The following is a 24,541-nucleotide window of genomic DNA, read 5'->3' as shown; positions in this document are numbered from 1 at the left end:
CAGAAACGACACAGCAGAGGTACAAAACACACAGATGGTACAGAGCATGTAGCCAGAACATGCAGTCAGTGCCTTGTCTGAAACAAGAAGGGAGGCTCAGGCTCCCTCCTACGGCAGCACAGCATGCCCACCCCATCCTGTTCCTCAGATGCGAACTTCAGGGACCAAAGTCCGACTAGAGGCCATGAGATCCTTAGGACATAATATGAGGAATCTAACATTTTGATACTAGGGCCCTCCTGCTTCCTGGAGGCACAGTAAAGGATGCCCCCAACAAAAGCCAAACCTGCCCAGATCCAATATAGCTCTTGATCTATGCAGCCTGCTCCCACCTCTTGCAAGGCTGGCTGTGGCACAGGAGAGGGCAAAATAAAGAGCACCCCAAATAGATTGCAGTCAATCTTTCTGCTGGTGTTTTTTAGGGTGACAGGTGGTGAGGTTTTTTTAATGCTGCAGCAACTGGGGATGCTGCCCTGGTCTCCCACTGCAACCATACCCCACATGCTTGCTCACATTCAGAGGCAGAGATTTGTCAGTCGGGATCTTACCTCTTCTCTCGCTGATATGGTGGAGGCAGGAGTGTTGGGCACAGAGCTGAGGGAGGTGCTTGGTCCCGTCCCCGATGAACTCTGTGAGTCCCCATCTCCAGCAACATCGTGAATCTCTCGAGCAAGGATGGCCACATCCTTCACCAAGGTCTGGCTGAGTCTGAAGCACAGGGCATGCAGCAGAGCCATTAGGACACATGATACAACAAGCCTCATACTCATAAAATATAAAAGGAGCGGCCACCAAAAGTTTGTATGAATTATAACCTCTGCAGAGGCTAGGGAAAGCAGTTTTTTTGGGGGGTGCCTTGGCAGGGTGTTGAGGAATAATCTGGCTGCATACAAGAGGAACAAAATAAATCCACTCCCCTCCTGAACCCAGCTTCAAAGTAGAGATTTGATAAAAAGCAAATTCTAGTGACTACACACTACCAGAAAGTATTGGAGACAATCCATAAAGAAGCATTATGTTATTGCTCCCCCACCCATCCTCCCCACTCTACTTCCTTCTTTTTTTCTTTTTAATTTAACAGAACACAGCCACTTTTTCTTCTTGAGACTTCTTTTTTTTCTCTTAAAAAGCCCATACAAGGAAAAGCTTTTTTCTTTATTACTTAAATAATAAAATTTCAAACTCTCTTTTCCTTCTCCTTTCTGGTTTATAGACTGTAAATCAAAGTGCACCTCCACATTCTCCAGAAGGGCTGAGGGATTGATTACCAGGGTAAGCATGGCATACCTTAGAGGGATCTGGTTTTCAGAAACCAAATCTTGAAACTTCAAGCCCCTTGACAGGTATCCAGTTAACACTCAGCAATTGCAGCACTCTGCTCTACTTGCTCTAGATCTCAAAAACAGTTTCTAAGTCTCTGGATTGTTGCTAGCAGAGCTTAAAAAAAAAACCTTCAGACCAAAAGGAGCTGTTGCAGTAATTTTATAGAAAAGCTTCTGAGAGAAAAAAATAATCTTCCAGCTAGCTAGCTTCATCTGAAAGACACTGTCGTCTTTAATTTGAAAAACTAAGCAACGTAATAAAACTGTCAGTTCATCAAAACATTTCCTTGGAAAGAAAATGCATAATTGAACTAATAAAAAGCAGTTTGATCTGTCTGCCTAAGGTGCCCCCTATCAGTGCTGGTTTGGATAGAGCTGTCACCAAACGCATCCATTATGTGATTCACTTACTGAAAACAAGTGGCATTTTCCCTTTTAACTCTGACTCCTCTAAACCCCTCCCAGTTAATTTGGGAGCAGCAACGGAAATCAGAACTGCAATTACGAAGCAGACTCTGTGACCGAGCCCTGCAACGTGCAGCGCCAGACAAGTCTGACGCAACCATTTATTTATAGCTGCTGCAACCCAAAGTGCTCTCCTGTGCTGGAACACTGCTAGGAGAGAAGCCAGCGTCTCCCACACGCACACTTCGTGCAGCACAGGTAATGCAGCCTGGTTTGAAGGCCAACACACTTTCTAGCAGCCTGACAGCAACGTTCAGGCAAGAAAAGCCCTTTCGAGATCAGTGCAGCGAGCGATAGGGGTGATGTGGAAATGCTGACCAAAAGCAGACAGAAGAGGCTTCCTCAGTCGAAAGTATTTCAAGTATGGCCAGTACAATGGAAGACTAGTATTTCTGGAAAGTTGGCATAACACAGTTGCACATTAGAGATGTCAAACCTCAAATGCCACTGTTTAAAAAAAGAATCTATTTGCTTTACTGTCGAGGTCCTCCAGGCAACCATCAGACCCATCAGTATACAACAGGTCTCGTATCCAGGGACATCAAGCTAAGCAACAACTCATTTATACACAGGGCCTAGACAGATTTGGATTCAATTGTGCCGAGCAAAGAGGTTTCAGCCCCGCAGCGACTGCTTACTGCTCCCTCACCAGCTTCAGGCAAAGCAGCTTCGACAGTTTACATATTCAGTCTTTGCTAATCCATTTGACTTCCTCTGCAGAGAATTAGGACAGTTCACACCAACAGTGCACACACACCAACTTCTAGTAGAAAGCAGAGATAAGCAGGTATAGACAGTTACATCTTTTGACAGACTTCGAACTACAAGGGGAGACACGTCCACAGCTTGAACAAGAAACAAACCAAGATACAATGCCCTGCACCTTGGCGTTTTCTAGAGAGAAGGTACAACCAGCACATCCTAGCACAGGCTGTAAATCTTCATGAAAACCTTCCAAGTCTGAACAAGTCAATGTTCAGATATGAAGGAGATGGGGGGCACACAAACAACAGGAGAGAGTGCCTCTCCTTCTATCTCCACACCTGGGTTTGATTTGAACACCAAGAAAAACTCACCCATTTTCAACATGTGGGTCAATACATAAAGCCCCACCTCACCTGGCTATTTCTGCTATCTCTGCTGTTTGCGCCATGAAGTTGTAGGGGTCAGGATGGTCATCAAAATCTTCATCATCATCCGTTTCTCTGCCGTTGTGCTTCTGTTTGCTCAGCCCAGAGCCACGTATCCTCGGTGTTTGTGTGGCTGTTGAAGTATGGGAGCGTTTGTGTTTAGGGGAGCTGTGATTTGAGCCATATTCCTCCTCCGAAGTAGAAGTGTAATCTGAACCCTGTGGTCTCCGCCTTGATGCTTATAAAAAATGAATTGGTTTCAGACTGAGGAAAGTAGTAAAGAATAACTACAAAAGGGCAAAAAGGTAACACAAAACTAGCCGAAGAGCACAAGGAAAGGAGAGTTTCTGTGCAGATTTTCAGTTAAAGAGCACGTTCTCAGAACTTATTTCAAAGTTGAGCACTTCTATGGCTCCCATTCACTATGCAAATTTGGAGTGGGAAATTCCAATGGAAACGCAAAATGACTGTGTTAACAACTCCAATGTAGTAAATTATTACCACAGACTCGGCTTTCCATGCACAGAAGCTCTATGTATAAGTAGCACACATTTCAGACTCCTCATACTCCCACAGAAGTCCTTTTCTAAAAAGAGCCCAATTTTCAAGCCTGCAGACACCTTTCCAATGAGCTGCAAGTACAAGCAAAAGGAGGGTTTTTTGAGTGAAGAACAGGCTATGGTGCTTGGTGTTATTTGCAAGAGTCCGCACCCCCACGTTCACCTCCTGCCTTGCAATTCACCAGTAATGATACTACAAGAAAGAGTGTTCACACAGTCAGGACCAGCTCCAACCCCTGGAGCTAAGTGGAAGCTGCCCACTTATCGCAACCAGTTCTGCAGATCTGTAGACACCCAGGTCCTCCTTGCATGGGAAGCATCGAGATGTCCTTATTTGAAAACTGGGCTTCCAGTGTTCGCTGCCTCACTACACTCTCTACGGATACCGCTTCATTCCCTTTCGTCCTTCCCTGGAGAATGAAGACCCACCAAACACAGAACCAGCCAAGTTATTTAAAATTGCAACACCTAAAAGCTTCACTGTGTTACCAGAATTTTCATAACACTGAAACACTGCGAGCGAACTAAGCCAGCATCATAGATCATACAAACAAAAATAACAAATTTGGCATATAAGATGCAGGTAGAAACTATAGATAATTACTCTATAGTGAAAAAAGTATTCCTAGACTTTGCTATCTCAGCTATAGCTATATAAATGTCTTGGTTTAGGATTAAAATATATATATAAGCACACACATAAAAAATAAATTTGCTCATATTCCATCGTTACAGATATATATCTTTTTTTTTTTTAAAAACACAGGTTTAGAATCAAGGTCACCCTGTCATTGAACAGCAGTTTTAAAATGAACAGCCTGATTTTCCATCCCTGTACACCAAGGGAAATCAGAATCAACTCCCTTAGTACCATTCAGATTACACTGAGTAAACAAATCATGTACACAGAGGAGCAGGGGAGACAGGCCCTTAGCTTTCAGAATTGGTAACTTGGATTATTCTGATGTTATCTGTGCGTTTCACATAAAGTTACTTCAGATGGCCTGACAATCTACTGGCATTTCTTGTCTCATGGCCAAACAGTTCATTCTGTTCCTCCGTTAGTGAGATTAACTTTCTCCTACTGGGAGAGCTGGAAACCTTTGTGGTTAGCTAAACGCCTTAAGAAATCCTTGAATAAATCAGCCACGTCTGCCTCCTTACTCCCAAGGCTTGACACTCAATGCTTTCAATGGTTATTGTATCATGCTAAAAAATGTCTTGATTGCGCAGTGTAATAGCTCAGTTTATCAATGTTTCACGTTTGTTCCAGGAACAGGGTGCTAGGTGTTGATTCACTGTATCTATAATAGCATTAGTATAGGAACATGCATCACACACGTGGTACAGCACGATGAAGCATGAAGTACACTAGTATACTTAGAGCTTGTGCAAGGTCCACAATCCTATTAAGGAATTAAGAGGTTAGTATTTTAAGAGCAACTAATTCAGAGAAAGGATTAGCATCATCTGCTCCAACTATGCACAAGGAAAGGTGTTAGCATGCTGCTACAGAGCTCTGGAAATCAAAAACCAATTCATTTAAACCAAGAACAGGCCAACACTTATCATTTTTCTCCACATGATTTGAAGTCTGTGGTCCAAAGGCAGAGGGAGTGCAAAGAGTGCCTCCTGTTCAGAAAATTCTGACCACATTATTTTGCTTTAAATTTGTTATTGTTTAACAAGAAGTCAATAATAGCATCATCTCAAAAAAGGCAAGAGAAGAGACTGTACATACTCTTTTAGCTTATTCACATTCTGATTTACATGCATATACAAATGTGTAAGAAAAAAATCATTAAAATAAAAGGGAAGCTGGATGCACTAAAACAATCCAAATCAAAACAAGCAGCAAATAACATTTTTAGCATGGAATAAAAACGAATACTGCAAGAAGGATAATTATTTCAACTGTATGAAAATATACAAAAAGGGCACATCCAGAACTCTAAGACCCCTTACAAAAGCACAGATCTGCTGAAAATAGCATCCCTCTCAACAGGCCTGAGAAACCCAGCCAAAGGGGTTCTTTCTGTCCCTTTGGCCCCTCGTCATTCCTAAAAACCTAAGCAAACAGATCTGCTTTGCCACATCCATGGTAGGTCAAGGACTAGTGGCATAGACCAGGACTTAGACTCAAAGTCTTGGGGACAATCTCTCATTACCAATTACCATCTTAGAGTTGTCATCTGCATTGTCCCCACCTCTTAATTAAAGGCTGATTTCAATATGACAAATGTTGATATTGCAAGGGTCTGTTGAGTGCACAGTTACAGGGCAAGATAGCCCCCAAACCTCCACCTCGTGGGAAACATGACTGTGCACCTGCCTTACCTATGGCAAAAGTGAATGAAAATACACAATAGCGGGAATCTCTTGGGGCAATCAACGTGTAGTGTCCAGCTCCGCATTTGCATTTACAGGAAGAACAAGCCTTCACAACAGAGGAACATTTATTTCTTGTTCTCCTGCTTCAGATGCCTTCACACCTGCCACCTTGGACATCAGCTGTCATCAACACCATTATAACCTCTCTGGGAGCAAACTTTGAATCTTAGAAGTCGAAGAAAAACAGAACAGAATTCCTTGTAGCACTGGAAAGGCATTAAATTCTACCTTTTTAACAGAAAAATGGCTAACATACTCCTGTCAAACGGCAACTGGTTGTTCAAAAAACAAAGTCATTGGAAAAAAAAAAAAAAAGGAAAAATAGCTATTTGCAATATCCTCACAGATAACACCATAATAATATCTCACTGGGTATGAGAGATGCTCTGCTGTCTCCAAACCCACAGGAAATCTCAATCTCCATACCGCTCGTTAATGCAGACTTTGGTACTCACCAATGTAGCGCTCTTATTACTGAGATACCAATCCTTGGCAACCATGTGCAGCCTAAAAATCAGAAAGAGGGGAATAGGGGAGAAACATAAAGCACTAGCACTTACTGGATGAGGAGGAATACTTGACACTGCTTGAACGGGTCCTGCTGAAAGGCTGCTTCGCGGAGGCAGCGGCTGCCGTTTTCCTCGCCGCGGCTCTAACCTCCGAAACACCTGTCTTCCGATAGGACTCCACACTCCGGCCCGAAAACCCCGTCCTCGACTGCGCCGTCTCAGAGTCACTGGGCACCGTAAATGAACCTGCCCGTTTCCTCGGCATGGCAAGGATGTCTAGCCGTGAGAGCTTCTTCGTCTCCGTGGACTGCTTGGAACCCGGAGCGGTGGCTTCAGGGTTGGAGGCCGTTTTCTCAGTATCAACGCATTCGTTGTCCGAAGCATCTCCCAGCCGGGCACGACGTAGCTTCGAGGCCCTTGTGGGCCGCGGTGTGGATAAACTGTTGGAACGGGTGAGAACTTGCTGGATTTTCTGCACATTTGAGGTCGTTTTGCTGTGGTCCTCCTTGGTGGCCTGAGTAAAAGGTTTCCTTCTGGGAACCGGCCGGGTTACCGAGTGCTCATGGTCAGACACGACCGCGTCAGGGACCGGCAAGTAGGGCAAGCTCGAGCTTCTCTCGTCATCCGTGAAGTCGAGTGACCCTCGAGTCCCAGCGCTACGCTTCATCTGGAAGCGTTTGGCAGCCTCTGCACGGTTTGATGCCTCTGGTGCTTGCGTTTTCCGCTTCTCCGTCAGCCTGTCCCGAGCGCTGGGTTGCCCACACTGGTCCTGCATGGACGGCGTGGAGGAAGATTTCTCCTTCTGCAAGCTCGTGACCGCTTTGCGTTTCGGAGCGCTCGTCGGGACGTTTTTGCCGCTCACCAAGCTGACCGTGCTGGCAGTGTCCACATCCGAGTCCCCTGACAAGGAGTCCTCCAGCTGACCAGCAGTTTCTGAGGGCTCCAGCTGTTGGCTTTGACCAAGTAATTTGGCTTCCAGTGCTGCCAAGGCAGTTTCAGTGTCCTTAAGGAGAAGATGAGTCTCCTGACCAAAGTCCATACGAGTTGACCGAACAGCCTCTAAATCTTTAAGCAGAGGGTGACTTGAAATATGCGGGAGTTTATTCTGAGGAACACCACTGCTTGATTTATCTTTGGTAAAACTTTCCTGTCTAACAAAAGATGATGCTTCCTTTCCTGCCATGTTTTCTTGATCTTGAGGAAGACTCTGATGAAGGGAAATAACCACTTTTCCAGCTGCATTTATATAAGCGCTAACATCTTTGACCGGTGGCTTTCCAGGAACTGGTGTGCCAGCAGACTTGAAGGAAAACTCCTGATCCTTGCCGTCTTTGTCTGCTCGAGCGTGGGACACGCTCAGAGAGAGCTTGGAGGGAATCCCCGCATCGTTGCTGTCATCACCAATGTAGAACGAAGCAGAAACTGGCTCACTTACAGCTCTCACATTTGAGACCCGGGAGGCTCCTGGCTGCCGGCTCTCTGATCTTGAGTCTTCCCCCATCTGTTCTAGCATTTTATTGTTCTCTTTATATTTCTTGCCTTTTTCCATGCTGAAGCCATCGTCAGACCTGCTGGCATCGCTGAGGCTATCTGGATCCAAGTCTTCTTGGATGAAGAGGCGGCTGCTGGTATCGCCGTAGGCTTCCACGCAGTGGTCCTTCACGATGGTTCTCTTGGTAACCTCAGAATAGGACTCTTGGCAAACCAGGACTGTGGGTGTGGGGCTGTCCGATTTATCACTTGGTGGGAGTTGGGGAAGAAGGCGCCTTGTTCTCAAGGGCACAATGTTTTCTGGTTCCCCAGGTTTGGGGGGTACACCGCTTTCTGAAGAGAGTTAAGTGGACAAGAATCAACTGTTGTACAACTATACTACTTATTTATTTATTTAGGAAGAGCTTGATCCTGCAAAGTGCAATTCCACAAAAGCAATCACAAGACACATGCTTAGAACTAAGCTTTTATGTAATATGAACATCAATAGGGCCTGGCTGGTGCTCACTCCCTCAGGTTTATCAACACAGACACTATACTTAATTCCTTTGCTGGATCAGTGCTCAACACCTTCCCTCTCTCATGGTAGGATTTCAGACTTGTTCTCCCATAATATACCTCTCAGTACAAGCACATACTTTAGAGGCTAACAGTGTGCTGGCTTCTATCTACCATAAATTAGGCCACAGGAATGAGATGAAAAGCCATCAGACAAACCACTGCAGTGATGCAGTGTTTTAAGTGCCATTCTACACAACATAACCCATTTGACTAAATAGATGGTGTTTTCATGGTACAAGTTCTCATACAATCATATGCCACAGCAAAGTCTCAGGAGAAAGACCCTATAACAATTAAGAGGCTCTGAATTAGAGCTCACCACCCCAGCATGGGTGGGCTTATCAGTATGGACACACTTCATAGAAAGAGCACTCTTATTTCTCCCATGCCGCAGGCCAGGACTTCATATCTGATACCGCCTTTAAATACCAGGATAACTGGTTATTTGACTACGGTAATACTTCAAACACTCCGGGAGTCAGGTTCTCACACAGTGTGAGAACAGTGGCAATGACCTCTGAAACAAAGGTTTCTTCTAATCTTTACTGAATCTATCTATAGGTGTTGATGGCAAGAAGGTAATGACAAATATTTCCAACCAAAAAAGTTGAAAATGTTTACAAAAGCCAACAAAGCGCTCTTCTCCCTTTCTCACATACCAACAGGACCACAGGGTCTGTAAGCTGTCTTCCCAGTTACGACGGGAGCCTGATCTCCTCCCACTCCCCTTCTCCCCTCCATACCCAGTTTTCTATGCTGATCACCACACTTCAAACGTGCCACCCAACAGCAAACCCCAGAACAGCCTAAAATTCTCAGCACAGCCAGACACAGCAGAAGCACACAAAAAAAGCACAAGTCAGCAATTAAGTCCAAGACAACTTGCAAAGGGCTTTCATCCAGCATCATAAGGCAGTCTAAAGAATCACTACTCGGGGCTAGTTAATACCCAAGGCCCTTACGATCTTTCTCCTTCCCAGGTGCCCTTTAGTCATGTCAAATGTAACACTTAAGAACTTCTTGGATGACTCTGAAATGCAAACCAGAGGCTCTCTCCATCTTTACTCCACTGGGAATGATTCACTCCATCCTTCCCATCCCCAAATACATTCGCTAAAACAGAAAATAAGCCACAGCCAAAGGCACAGAAGCCCTTAATTTCTGCTTTTCATATCATCCTGGCTTAGATTGAGACCTTCAAACAGTAATGTCAGGATGAGACTTACCTGCACCTCCATCACCCTGCCCAGAGACAGATCCAGAGTCAGAGTAACTGTCCGCAAGGCTCGCCCACCTAGACACCCACTTCTGACTCCCTTGAGATGCTGCAGACATCTACAACAAGGTGGGGAAGGTAGTGTCAGAAAGAGGGTTTGTAAACCAAATCCTAGCCACAAAATCTCTCCTCTCATACACACATCACTCAGTCTCCTCAAAATGGAAATCAATCTACGCATCACATTTCCATCCAGACAGAAAACCCATCTACACCTCTGCCATCCCAGCAAATCCACCTGGACTGCCCATACCTGCACATCAGCCTGAGACCCACTCACAGCTTTTGAGGCAAATGCCTGGAGCAAGGGTGACTTCTGACTAGTGCCATTTTCACTGATTAGATGCTGATGAGAACCGGAGTCATCTTTTTCACCTTTAATTATTGGTCTAAAGGCTGAAGAGATTCTGGAAAATTCAGGCGACTCAAGAACACCAAAAACCTGAAAAGGTGTTTGCATGGGAAAAGATTAAAACCCAAGAAAACAGTAAAATATTAGCCCAAAATCCAAATCCACGAAGCATTAGTCACACACAAACTATGATCCCAAAGGGCCAGAAACACTTGCCAATGCTTCCATACAAACTAGGTAAATCATTTTCTTCTGTACCCCACAGTAGCAGCTTTAAATACACTTATTCATAGAATCCCACTCACGCCCACCTTTCTCTCTCCCTCATTATTTCAGTGTGTTGCCTTTAACAGTAGTAACTTTCACTGAAAAGGAGTCCCTTTTCAGCCCTGAGAAATTTAGGATGTCAGGAAAGCTATTCACCAGCTCATTCACGAAGAATTAGAAAAAAATGGGAAAGCTCCATCTCTGGGGTCTTTCATAAACTGTAGCAGAGTAGGCTGAGCAAAGCAGCCTTACACTGCCATGTGAGGACCTGGGAAAGGATGCACCTCTGAGACAGGTGAGTGTTCGAGCTAGTTGGCCAGATTCCCTCTGAAGACAAACAGGCCTTCCTAGGGGGGTGACCAAGATCCATGCCTCAGAAGGGCTTGTTTCTCTTCCCTAACTACAAGTAGTTCAGAGGAAGATACCACCCTGGAGGGTGCCGAGGCTGGGCAGAGATAGCCATAAAGTTCTCCACTCTCACTTCCATTAAAAAAGTGTGTGTGCAATAGTGGGGGGATAAAAAGCAGAGTCACCTCAAAACCCCAACAAGTCCAGAATTCATATCATCTTTCTTCCTGGACAGAAACACTGAGATCCAGTTATTAGTTGTTTCCCAAGTGGCAGGTCTGCACTGCACCAAGTCTATGGCAGAGTCAGGAGCAGAACTTGGCCAGCTTGCCTGCCCAAGTCACACAGCTGCCAAGACTACTCCACAGAAATAGCTGTATTTTTGTGGCATTTTTCCTCATATTTCCCCACCAGAACAATTAACCATCTAATATCAGAACTAGGGCCTTGCTGTGGCTTAAACACCCTACCCTGAAAGCTTCCGATCACATTTCAAACAAGATGTAAGGAACAAATGTAATAAATAAACAAAAGAGGGAAGCTAGATCCAGGCTCACAGAACACTGTACACAAAGTTCTAAAGCCAGGTTCAATTAAGGCTTCCTTTAAACCTGCCTACACTTCACTAAATCTTCATAGCAACTTGCCAGTTTTGTTTTCACAATAGACCGCAGATGAAAGTTAAACCTGAAAATCAGCCAAAGTTTGGCTTGCCCTGCGGTTGCTTAGTTGGGTGGGTTTTTTAAGCCTCTCCCTCATCTCTGGGGTTTTGTTTTTAGGCTATCATTCACTTTGCAAAATCCAAGCAAGTATAGATCCATCTAGGATTGCCTCTGCCCTAGACCACACCCTTCGCTATCTCAACTAGCTGCCACTTGCCCTGCCAGCAAGCCCTCCCTTTCTAACCAGGCACAGCCAAATACAGAACCACCTACCACTAAGGCTTGTGAAGTATCAAAAGCACCAGCCCTTGGCCTGCATTTCCTTTGGCCTACCATGGGACGCTGCATCAGTGATGGGCTGCAGCTTCCGTCTTCTTAACAGTGGGCAGAAGGTGATGCAACGCCAAGGCAGAGGCTTGGGAGCAGTCCTAGAGAGCAGAGCTGCTCCCAGCCATGGCTCTCGGCAGGATCAGCCTGATCTTTATTCTGCTGCTGCTTTTCCCCTAAACAGACGGCAAGCCCACTCTTGCACTTTTGCATCCAAATCCCATTTTGGAAGCAAGGCAGCTCTTTGCTGTGGGCTTACCTTGCCTTTTCGTACTCTGTGGTTTTTTTATTTGTTTGTAATTTTGTTGTTTTGCTGGGTTTTTTTTAGAGACAAGTCTCTCAGTTTATTGGGGCCTATCCTTAACACAGGTCACCCGGGATGATTTCCCGCCCCTAACCATAAACCTCCGCTGCACCCAATTCAAAAGGGAGCAGTCCTTCACAGCAACAGCTAATGAAGTTAGGCCCTCCAGCACAAGGTACAAAAGCCCAAGCCTTCAGCCTTTAGCTCACCGGCCAAACACAGACAAGCAGCATTTACCTGATCTATCATTTTTCGTGCTTCCTCCACCTCTTTATCCTGTGACTCTGTCTCAATGGTGTATGTGCCCGTCTCACTCACACTGTCTTCCTCATCGTTCCTCCTGCCCTGGGCTGACTTTACATCCGGAGGTGGAGCAGAGGCAGACTCTGGTTCTGACGATATAACCACGCGTGGAGCTACCGGCATGGGCAGAGGTGCCGGTTTCTCAGCACTCGGCTTCCCAGACTGAGCAGTCTCCCGCAAGTACTCGGCCATAAAATCCTGAGCCATTTTAGACTTCCTTCCAATGCTCCCATAAGTTTTAGCTGATGCTCTGGAAGCAGAGGAGGACGAAGAGTTGATCCGATCCTCTGTCTTCTCCCTCTTGAAGGAGCTAGTTCTTTGGGTCCCAGAGGAGCTGTTATTGGGTTTGCCTGCCTGGGCCCCAAGGTGGGATGGTGGTACCACATTTCCCAGCTTCTCCGGCGGCAATGCGTTCTTGCGCTTTTCAACCTTGGTCTTCAGTCCTGGATCAGTGTCGCTCTGGGAGGAGTGAGCACTGTGTGTGAAGGACTGTGACCGCTTCTTCCGTGGCGTGTCCTCGAAGAACTCAATGACAAAGGCCTGCTTGTTGTGCAGCATCTCGTGGGGATCACGCCTCATCTGGCGCTGCAGCCTGGTTTGCTCCATCGCACGTTCGCTTCCTGTCGTCGTCTCCTTCTCTGCCTTGGGCGCCACGGGGTCTTCGGAGTCACTCTGCGTCCCGTCCTCGTGCCTATTGCCTGGAAACAAGGTATGTAGATTTGACTTTCATATTCTTAGTTGCTGTGGCCCTGTCATTACTTTCCAGTTGAAATTTATCATTTCAGTTAAAAGAAAAAAATCCTATAGGATTAAACAACTCCAAAGACATCTGCTGTGGTACAGGGATTGCATCCCACCAGAGGAAATAAAAGAGAAGGCAGCTGTCTCCTGATCCCACTTTTCACAACTGGTTGGCTATCAAGTTATTAAAAAACAATTCAAGCAATCATTTCAACCCCAAGGGTTTCTGATTTTGTAATGCTCATTGTTTTAGATACCTAATGTTTTGTTTCTTTCTTTTTTTCCATTTAAATAAAAATGAAAACATTATTTTGCCATTCTGCCCAGTTACTGTCGTCCAAGATTACCTCATCAGGTTCTCTCTGTTACAGAGCAGAAATCTCTCTGCAGGATCAGTAAATAAACCCTGCACACTGCATCCCATGAAACCAAATCCCCATGATGAAAGACCAGATTAGTGCGTTACAAGTGCATGCACCTCTGAGCAGCCACGTTACCCCCCTCTACAAGGGGGAATAAATCAGAGGCTAACAGAAAAGTGAATTTGCAGGATTCTTTACTTTTCCTGAAGATTTAAGAATCACACCATGACAATCCCGTGAGTTACACCATCCTATCACCAGCCAAGCAAAGGTTAAATCATTACTTAGAGTTCACTAAGCTTAAAGTAAGTTTATAATTATTTTCACTTATGTGAGCAACAACCATCTTTACAACCTTCTCTATATATCAGTGATGCCTGACCCTCAGCACCTTAGTTCAGGACTCTCAGAAAGTAAGCTAAAGTAAACAAAAAGTTAAAAGTAAAACAAAAAACAAACCTTTTTTTGGAGAAGGAAACGGGTGTGAAGGCACACAACACGATTCAGTCAGCGACCAGGAACCTGTCATCGGGAGAACGGGGAAAGAGGTCTCTGCGCTCTAGACTGTAATATGCAGCAAGATATACTGGCTAAAATACCACGTGTTTGAAAGGAAAACTGCTCAAGCCTACTTTGCAAGTTCTCCAGACACACGGGTGAAGACCATTTATTACCTCGAGTTAGCTGTGAAAGATTAGAATTTAATACAAGATCCATTCAACCCAGGAGTCAGTCCTCTGACGAGTTTCCTAACACCCTCATGAAGGAAGCCAGCAAACTTTGCATTGTGCCCTGAGGGCTGATAAGCTTCGTCCTTGGAAGGGAAAGTTCTTAAATTAAAGGGTCTTGACTAAGAACTCTGCTGAATGCAAAACGGTGAGGACACAATGAAAAACACCCACTGTGCCCATGGATGCCCCAGCAGAACACCATGCACATCCCTTCAAGTTGCTAAGACCTAAACTCTCTAGGCTTGACATTCACCACATTGTTCCTGAAAGTGAACAAACATTACTAATGAACCCTGACGGTGGGTGTCTCTGATCCTGAAGACCCAAACCTGGTAGGGAGCCAGCGGTAGCCTCCAAGACATCTTCGAAATTAGCCCTGCCAGAAGAACACGTTACACAGCTATCGCAGATAAATGACACCCTGTCCTCTGCCAAAGCAGAGGTGGATAAACTCCTCAGGCCACCAACACTGTATGTTTTAATCAAATGTCCAAAGAGTTGATTTCTTGATATGCAAATTATGCATTAAATTACCTCAGCTTCTTTCCATGCCTTATGGACTGTAAAGAGGCAAGTGCAGTCAGTCTAGTATTTCTGTGCATCACTAAGGAAAATCCTAGGATGAGCAGCAGCTACCTAACTCTCTAGCTTTCTCCAAGAGGAAAGAGCAAAACTACTGAAGCATATTTCTATCCCTGACAACGTTCTCCAGCAAGTCAACAAAATCCAATATCACAATAACAAAAAAACCCCCAACCCAACCCCCAAAACCCTCTATCACACAGTCACAGTAGACTGAAAATAAGACTCTAAATAATAAGGCAGGGCACCTCAACACTGTCCCTTATTGGGAAGAACTAGAAACAAGTAATGACAACAACACAGTTCAATTTCCATGCCATGCTAAACCCTAGGGCTGGATATGTGAGACCTTTTTGACTGTAGGGGCTTCTCAAAAAACTGTACACAAAACAGCAAGTTGGAGGTGTAATAGGTAAAACTCTTCATATTACAAGGAGGTTTTTTCTGACAAGGACCAAGCAAATACTCCTTTAAGGGAAAACAAGGTATTCCTCTCATTTAAGAAGAACCTCAAGCACAAGTAGGACTGGTAACCTTCAATATGACTTCATCAGTTAAAGCTGCAGTTCAAAACGATAGCTTTTCCAGAGGCCTGCAAGGCAGTGAGACTGCAGGAATCAGTGGTCTCCTCCTAGCTGTTCAGTGCATGGCCCAAGAGAGATATCCAAGCAAGCCCAAATCTTGCAAAATATATTCAAAGTCGCATGAGAATCATGTGAGTCCCACCAGCTGCACTAAGAACTGGGCTCCAAACTACACTTCAGACCTTTGAAAATCACCAAAGCTTTCCTCACAGTGACGCACTTAACAGAACACAGGTCCACGACACCTAAAGATTTGAACAGAGCAGGATTTCAGAGAAGCTTTAGTTTAAGAGAAGAAACCTTCTCCTACAAGCACACTGTTTCCTCCATTGGTAATCACGTATATCTCAACTCTATCACCAGTCTCTGTGTCAGGACCTTTGGTCATCCGACCAAGTGGCTCTGGTCATTACAGCCATCAGGATGATCACACTTAGCCTCTTCTGGACTACAGCTAGGTCATTCCTTCAGCTAGGAGAAGCCAAGAGAAGAAAATCCACTGAAATACCACTGTTTACCAGCCTGCCTGACCACATGGAAATTATTTTAGACATTTAAAAATCAAAATCCTTTTTTCAATCACTGTTACTGCTGAGCTAGTGTTATAGATGTAGAGGAACCAGATTAGAGTGTCCCCAGGCCAGCATCACACATGACTTCAGGGCCAGGTGAAGAGTCTGCTAGCTGGATTCAAAACCATTAACAGTCATTAAAGAAATAGTCTTCATCTTGCAAATTTGGAGCAGAGATAATTAAGTCCAGTTCTCCTTGACAGGAGAAGGATTTTCACATTTATTATGCTGCATTTGCATGGCCAATAGAGAACTATGTCCACATGACAAGACATTCACTCACCTTTAAGTGTCCTCACATGAACTGGCAGGTCACTCTTTGTACTGTACACATCATCTCCCGGAGACTGCCGTCTCATCAAGCTTGGGTCATTCTGGACAAGCCAGTCAGCCACTTTGCTCTCCGCTGACATCACTTCTGTATGAGCTGGTTCCTTACTATACGGTCTTCTCTGTCTGAGCGAAAATTTAGTTACGTGGTCTTTTATCTTGATTTTACCGGGGGTACCATCATCAAATTCAATGGTGAAAGAGGCATGACTCTGTACAACAGGGGCTACTACAGCATCAACATCCTTTGTTGGGATCTCATGGACCTGTGTTTCTGGAGCTTTTGATGGCTGCTGAAATTCTTTAGTTGGAATCTCAAAGTAACTTGGCTCTCTCCGGAAGGCAAACACAGACTGTTCTTGGGCATCTCTATAAGCAGAAATATTACCATTCAGTTCCTCTTCATGTTGGGTTATCTCTTTTGATCTTTCTACAAAAGGGGGGGAAAAAAAGGCAAGAAAACCTTAAATTCACAAACATTAGCTGAAATGGATTAAAGAAAAAATACAAGTTCTGTTTTAGATAGCTTTGTACTCTGGCCTCATCACTGAAATCAGTGCTTACTGCACTGCTGCAGTCTGACCAACATTTGTTATATTCACTTTGTCCTTTCTTCCATTGCTCCCCAAAGAGAGAGCTGAGCGCACATGCACAGTTGTATATTTTGACAAAACCTACATGGTTGGTGGCATTTTAAGGCTTCTGTATGCCTGGGCTGATGTGGAAGGAAGATCCTGTTTCACTTTGCTAAATTCACTTACATGCACACCTGCTCAACTTTCCACAGTTCAAAGGAAAAGCTTGAGTGTGCAAAGCTAATCACAGGCATGGTTTTGCTGGATCAACACCTAATTCTGTAACATCACCAAGGATAAAACCACATTTTTTCAGTTGTACCCAAACTTCTTGGCTAGAGGGTCACTTATTTCAACCTCTTGGGAGAGCTGCTAATCACAAGCCCTCTCTGCTAGAGAACAGATACGCTGCACATGCATCGAAATAAAACACTTCTTTGTGCAGTAAAGCATATGCTTGATAGAAACACCAGGTTTACTGCACAAGTGAAAAAAGATGCATCTTCCATGCATACAGATTCACAACAACAGGAGTGGTTAAGACTAAATGGCTTCCAAGGATGATGAGGTGAGTAACAGATTGCTTCCACATTAATCAAATCCAGTCAATGCATCAGCTCTTAAAGTGTCTCTTAGATAAGAAACTCCTGGGAGACACAGTGGATGGTTTATTCAGGTGGGCTGCATATAATCACAGATACAGCACTGCTGTATAACTAGGTCTCAAATGAGCTTAGCAAGGCCTTTCTCATCCATGCTGAATTATTCCACAACTGCTGTTTCTAACATTCAAATATTTAAGGGAAAATTAAAATGTTTCCCCTAATTCTGGTTTCATCATCAGCAATCTATACATAGGAATGTGCAAATAAGAGCACAAAAGAAGTGGTAATTAAAGCCTTGAAGCAGGATGACTTCACACAGTACAGATCGAAAGTGTGCAGAAATTTTGTCCCCGCCATCTTCTCCCACCCCAAATCACCTCCGTTACCTGAGTAATGTTCCTCCTGCCTTCTGTCCTCCTTGTTATTTGCATCATCTTCCCCCCACCAGGAGGGCTGCCCATAAAGAGGGGTGCGGTAAGTATTGGTTTCTAGGAAGAGGATAAGCAAATACTTTGACACAGACAACATCAATTTACCAGGTTCACAGAAGTCAATCACATGCCAAAAAGGGAAAAACAGCAGGGTTAGATGAGATCATGTACCTGTTACATTGCAGTTATAATAACAGCAAATTACACATAATAACAAGTATGTTCAAGCTTTTCTTTTTTTTCCCTTTTTTTCTTTTTTACATTCTGCTGCAAGATGCTGGCTCTACCTCCCTTCGCTGTCTTTCCTAAATACTGGCTTTCCTCCCTTTCTAGCCTCATTATTCACACGAGGTGGAAGATTTTTGGCAGGACAAATTACAAAACACTAACCACAAAACTGTCTGCAACTCACCTGCAATTCAGGTGAAAATCAGACTTTTTTCCTGATCTTAACTGGGAAGACTTTAGCTCTGCCCTTTCTTGCCTCGCTATGTCCTTGGATATTGTGAGGCCAGGGATTTTTTCCAACTATTCACCACTCCCACTCGAAGTGACACACATCCCACAACAGGAAATTCTTGAAGCGTTACAAATTTAGGGAAAATGGTAAAACCATCTCCTTACACATACATAAAACAGTAGTAAACTCTTGCTCTCTAAAGCTTAAAGTAAACCAAGTGGATTCCAGAGTCATTGCAGGACAGGGTTTTTCTCATGGAGAAGCCTCCCCTAGAAGGGCCAGGCTTCTATCATTTTCTCTGCTCAGTGAGCATTCACTGGAAGATCAGTGCTTCGCTGCAACAACTGGTACCCAAAGGAGCTGATCCACTGCTTCTCGTTTTGCCTCCCACAAAACAAGATTGTGTTTTGGCAGTGCCTTGGGCTGCTGCTGTTTATGCAACAAGTAAAAAGAATACACCTCAATTTACCTGTGGTATAGTTATTATTATGTTTTTATAATAGTTTAAGAGAAGCAAATAAAGTAGCTTTTGTTCTTTCATCTAGAGGTGATAGAAACACAAGGATAGGTCAGGGGCTGAGGTTAAGCTCCAGCTTTGTTAGCTGCTTCTGCCTCTACCCGTAACAGCCATCAGCACATGCTTTACCAGCCACGTCTTAAACCCTGGCTCCAGCTACAGAGCCATAGCCAGGCTTCTACTGCCAGCTGCTGCTCAGCTTGTGGTTTTAAAACCACACACTGCTCTGTGTAAAGCAGCCCTCAAACAGCCCTGCAATTTTGCATTCCCTGCTTTAATAGGGACATGACAGAAAGTAATCATTAGCATAAGGGAAGTCAGGAGAGGAAGGGGAATTAAGTAAGTCAAAGAAAAAAAGAAGCCTGATTTTATGCTGCTGTTTCTAAAGCTACACAGACCCAATGGCCACTACTTCAGATTTTTTTTTCTACAATAGTTCCAGAGGTATATAAGCTCATACATTGACAGTCCACAGGCAAAAATTTTGCTTTACAGATGCAGCCCACAGGCCCTTTTCAAGAGACCTTCTTCGTGTTTCAAAATTAACCACGCTGCCTCCCTTCACACCAAGGATCAAAAGAGGCTGAAAGTATTACTCTCCTTTCTGCCTAGAGTGCGTGGAAGATAAACTGTGTTCCCATTATGTAGGCGGCCTTTGAAAGTTCAAAGGAGGAAGCATTTCTCACCATGAATAAATTGGAATTGCCAAGCAATATGTTTCATAACTGAGGATGGCTAAACCACTCAAGGGAGAGGGGAAGAAAAAAAAAAACAAAAAAAGAAAAAAACCTTTTCACAAGCTTGTCAATGAATAGAGGCACCCAAATGTAGGGTTTGGTCTCTGCTAGGCTGAGACCTTCTGTCATACAGCCTAGCAGAAACCTGCTACCCTCTCTTCATGCCATGACTTGCCCACTAGACCCCCACCCCAACCACACAGGATCTGCTCTACCAACGTCAGGCACTTCTTTTGGGCACACACTGCAATGGATTATCACCCTCTGAATTGCAGTATTGATCTTAGGGTTGATGGCCAAGAGGCAGTCAAGGCTGGGACAAGGAGAACAACACTTTGGGGTGATGGACAAATCCACTAACCACAGTCAGCTATGTCTGGGGTAACTCATGCCTAAAGGTCAATGGGGCACGGTGAAGGGCTCAACCCTGAAGAAACACAGGAAATTTTGGATACTTGTCTCAGATTAATACAATCAATTATGAAAGCTCATCAGTGGTTTATTTTAAGTTGCTGGTAGAACAAATCCTAAGCATACTACCCTACAGATGAAACGCAAAGACCATCTCGCACTCAACTCTTGCACAAGCAGCATCTTTCCCAAGCACAGGTGCTGTTACCGCTTGCATGTTGCAAGGAGCTGCCTCGTTACAGCTTGTCTCTCCAGTACCTCCCAGCCCCTCACAGGATCCCAAAGACCCTCTAGTCTAGCAGATTCTAGTTACCTGTTCCAAGAAAATTTTGTTTCCAAAGGGACAGAAGTGAACTAAGAGAGCTCACATCCATCCTGCAGGACAGACTTCTTCCCAGAAGCTGCTCCAGCCCCAAGATCTGTGTCCCACCTGCATACTGAACACAAGAGCTACTGCCTTTGTCCCCCAGGAGCTTTTCTACTACAGGGAAAAGGCAGCTAGGGGAGCAAGTCAACCTTGGTCAGACTTTTTCTGTTGATGGGGAACTTTGGGATTGCAAAGAAAGCTGAAGGAAAAAAAGAGGATTTATGAAGAATAATGAGCCAGCTCCTCTGCCTTCTCAAATTTCCCCCTCTACCCTAAAGAGCCCTAATAGGTGCTTGGAAATTCCCCAAATACCCCCTCTGACAAAAGCTAGAACCAAGCCAAAACCCCAGGGCACGTCAAGGAGCACCTACAGAGAGCACATCAGGTTGGCCAGAGTGCACAGACCTGGGGCCACCAGGGTGGGAGCCGCTCCGTTGCACTCACTGCATGGTGGCAGAAGGTCCCTCCTGCCCCATGACACAGACCTCACGTGGCCCCACCTGCAACGCTCTGTTACAGCGTGTGTAACACATCTGCTCACTTCTGTGGGTTTTTTTTCATTCCTTCCCTCTCCCAGCCTCCACAATAAACTGGAACTTCATTTTAAAGACTGCAAAAAGCACAGATGGAAAGCCGAGGAGTCAGTATCTTGCTATTTGGGGACAGTTTCAATATTTTAAGAGCAATTAATGTTTCCACTGAGCCTTCATATTAATTTGCATTTTGAGTAACATTATCAAGTGACACAGACACCCACAGACTACTGCTGAAAGTGGCCAGATCCTGAGCTAGAGTAAAATTTTCCTGACTTCAGAAGAGCTACATGAATTTGCTGCCCTGCTCATGTCAGAAGCTTCTGTCCCTTCTAATTTGCCAGCACAACTGACCCAACGCCTCTCCCCACTCCAGCTCTAACACAACAATATTGTACAAAAAGGGGAGGGGAAAAAAAAGCACGATAGGAAGGCAGCTAAACCAGACAGCTGTGACAGAAGCGGGCCAGGGAGCAGCCACATATGCAGTTGTGCCAGGGGGCTTTGCTCTTCACCAGCTGGGATGCATTTTGGGTAGTGACCTCAACCTGGACCTGCAGCATCCAGAGCAGCACGTCTGCCTATGTCCGGAGACACACATACCACCCTGAAGCCACCGCCTGTCTGTTATATTTTACTGCAAGATGGAAGCTCTTGCAAGAGCAGAGACTTGGGGCTTGCCCGAGTCAGCGGTGAAGCGAGGAACACCAATGAAAACTAACTGCTCAGTCATTTTAATGACATGAGACTTCCTCCAATTGATGGCAGCTCATTACCATCTCTCTCCACTCCGTGCCAGGCTGCCCAGATGGTGCCAATTCATTTAGACATATTTCTTGGCTCATGAATTCAGGCAGACAGCCCGAAAACCATCCTTTTAGATAACTGAATTGAGGTCAGCACAAGCGTTCAGCCAGATAAATACTGAGCTACCAGTGACGGTGTAATACAGGGAAGACCACTGACATACACATGTTCTGCTCCTGGATTTCAGTCTTTGGGGCTGTCACTCAAAAGAAAAAATGAAGGCTGTTTTAGCACAGAACAAGGGAGGTCCATTTGTTTAACAAGTCTGACAAGAATGTGGCCTGTTAAATTAATACAGAACTATTGATCACCTGAAGGAGAGGCACCACAACCAGAGAAAATGAGACGTGTCAATACAAAGGATGTATTTATGGAGGAGTGAATCACACAGAACAACACAAGGGCAGGACCAGAAATACAGTCCAGGTGATGAAAGGGAAAGGACAAAGTGTTAATGCTGCTTTCTATCAGCGAATGGGCAGAAGAGCTTTCATGACAAGCATGCAGCTCCCACTGCAGAGGGGTCTGATTTCCCTTGAAGGTGTCCCCTGTGGTCAGGACAGGACTGAGGGCTGCGCTTCGCCCGGGTCGTCACAAAGCTTCAAACCGTCACGAGAGAGAGACAGACAGCAACGGCAAATTTCTTTGCTGACAGAAGCACACGCAGCTTTGAAACTGTCTACAGCAAGTCATAACAAAAGCATGAGAAATCCAGTTTGCTTTAAGCCAAACCATTTTTGATTCATTATTAATAACAATAATGTCCATCTTCAGAAGATGCAGAGTAGGCGTCTTATGGCAGAGGCCTTGGGGAAAAAAAAAGATGATCCAGCTATAACATTTTAAAATTAATTCCTTTCCAAATTAATTCATCTCCTCTCCAAAACAGAGAATTCAGACCTAGTAGGAATAACCATAAAGCAATTCTCTGACTCTTTGCTGCAGTATTTATTTCAAACTAATAAAACCTAAGCCCTGGTCTTTTGTACCTGCTGTGAACATATACAGATCCCAGAGGCTTTCGAATCAGGCTGATAATCACAAATTTATTTGTATCAATTACATGGTCAAACCTTTAACATGCTGCAGGTACCACCACACCAGCTCAGACGAAAAGCAGATACACCATCACCACTCCCCTAAATTAAAGGCTAGGGTAGAGCTGTGCGTCTAAATAGCTATTACCATGATCTCATGGGGAAAGCAGCCAAAGACCATGGAAACCACTTCACAACTGGGCACAACTCCCACTGCCTCTGTCCACGCTGCCTGCTGACCTCAGCCCCAGACACCAACAAGACTTTCAAGTTGGCCGCTCTGTTGAGAATACTCCCTAATGACACGGACGCTAACCTGGCGAGCAAGCCTATTTCACAGATCCCGGGAGAAGCTCGAGTCCTGCTCCTGCAGTTGGTGATGCCCATTTCAGCTGGATGCTGCGGGCAGCCTCCACCCCTGGAAACTCAGGCCTGCAGCAGTTATTCAGAGGTTAGTCATCAGATTCGGCATTATCTAGTCCTATCAGCCTGTGAGGGCTTTAGGGGGGGGGGGGGGAAATTAAGATCAGCCTGAGGATTAACTATGTGTTGAGAACAGAAGACCACAAAGTAGCTTATCTCACCCAGTACCTCAACTCAGGTAGCAACAGATGGGGATTGTGACAGTCTTAAAATCTGCTCAGTTCAAGGCTGTACCTGGCCTCCTGATCGCTTAAGGCTTTAAACATGAGAGCTGATGGCTATTTTTAACATTAACTAGCTGAACTGTGGGCACTTTTCTTATTCATACCCCTATCCAACCCATAGGGCTTACCAAGCTCCTTGCCTCAAACATTTCACAAAGACTGATGATTTTCTCCTTACAGGCAAAACACACCCAAAAGCTGCAAGTTCAACAGCATAAAGACTAAATGGCTGTTTCCCATTCACTCCGCTGGATCTCTTTATCCTCAGCTCCTCACCTCCTCCCATTTCTAAGCAGCTCTAATTGTTCACATTGTTTTGTTAAACCTCTTCCCTGAAAGCTTGCATTCCCTCTGCCTCTCTTCCACCGGGCCCTGGGAAGCGATCCTTCTAAAGGCTTTTGTCACCCCAGACCTTGCTCTAATTAGTCAATGCAAATTCCTAAATACCTACAGGCTTAGCAATACAGCTCTTTCCCCAAAGCCTCTTTCTGCTGCCACCAAGCAAGCCCACTCCCCGTAAGAATACTACATTCTTCTTTCCACTAATCATTTTAAATTGCTGCCACTCCTCCGAGCAACCAAGGAGAAACTGTGCATGTGTGCAGCTGAAGACAAGGTGAATTAGTCACATCGCAGATGAAAAAGGGACCCACTGATCATTCTGCTCACGTGACAGAGATGCTTTTTGGAGAGCGAGGCGCTGATTTAATGCTCAGCCTCCCTCTCTTGCTTCCAATCCAGCAAAATACTTCCAACAAAAAGTCTTGAATTCCTCCATCTTTCAGTGGGGTTAGCGGCACTTCACAGATTTTTTTATATCTGTCTGTCAGTCCCCTTGCACGTGACATAGTTCAGCACTGGCCCCCAATAAGTACTCACAGCCCTTTTTGCCTTAGACCTATGGTCTGTGCCCACTAACGATGACAGAAATGTAATGCAGGTCTGCGAACCACACGCTAGAGAAATGGGTCACCTTGCTGAAGAGTCACTCAACGTCCTGACTTTGAAGGTGTTCCAAATATCAACCACTTATGCTATGTAGGTTAAAACCAACCAGTGCATATTTTGGAAGGTGGCAAGAATAAAAATGAGAATGTTCCTGCAACCAGGCAGCAGCAAACACAAACTGGTTCCAGTTACTGGCAATGCTTTTCAAGAACCCCATGCCCCTTGAAAGGCAGCTGGAGAGCTCTCCCCCCAGTGAGGTTCACCTCTTCTCACCCTCTGCAGTGTCATGGTTAATC

The 24,541-nt window shown here is 44.9% G+C and overlaps 1 protein-coding gene across 2 annotated transcripts in view; it reads right to left on the bottom strand.

Moving 5' to 3' along the window:
• CEP170B (centrosomal protein 170B) overlaps positions 1–24,541 on the bottom strand; it is a 58,892-nt gene that overhangs the window by 13,535 nt on the left and 20,816 nt on the right. The window contains exons 6-14 of one of the 2 annotated variants that reach the window (XM_050897467.1): positions 17,737–17,838; positions 16,124–16,600; positions 13,831–13,893; positions 12,203–12,966; positions 9,959–10,147; positions 9,656–9,764; positions 6,429–8,201; positions 2,906–3,155; positions 549–708 (exon numbers count right to left, since the gene is read on the bottom strand). In XM_050897467.1, the coding sequence (XP_050753424.1) occupies positions 549–708; positions 2,906–3,155; positions 6,429–8,201; positions 9,656–9,764; positions 9,959–10,147; positions 12,203–12,966; positions 13,831–13,893; positions 16,124–16,600; positions 17,737–17,838 (3,887 nt within the window). The remainder of the gene's footprint in view (positions 1–548; positions 709–2,905; positions 3,156–6,428; positions 8,202–9,655; positions 9,765–9,958; positions 10,148–12,202; positions 12,967–13,830; positions 13,894–16,123; positions 16,601–17,736; positions 17,839–24,541) is intronic. The other variant, XM_050897468.1, reaches the window with a different exon arrangement.

Source organism: Gymnogyps californianus, chromosome 5 (genome assembly GCF_018139145.2).
Source record: "Gymnogyps californianus isolate 813 chromosome 5, ASM1813914v2, whole genome shotgun sequence".
Lineage (NCBI taxonomy): Eukaryota > Metazoa > Chordata > Aves > Accipitriformes > Cathartidae > Gymnogyps > Gymnogyps californianus.
Note: the sequence above shows the minus strand (reverse complement) of the source record. Positions and strands in the feature narration are given on the sequence as shown.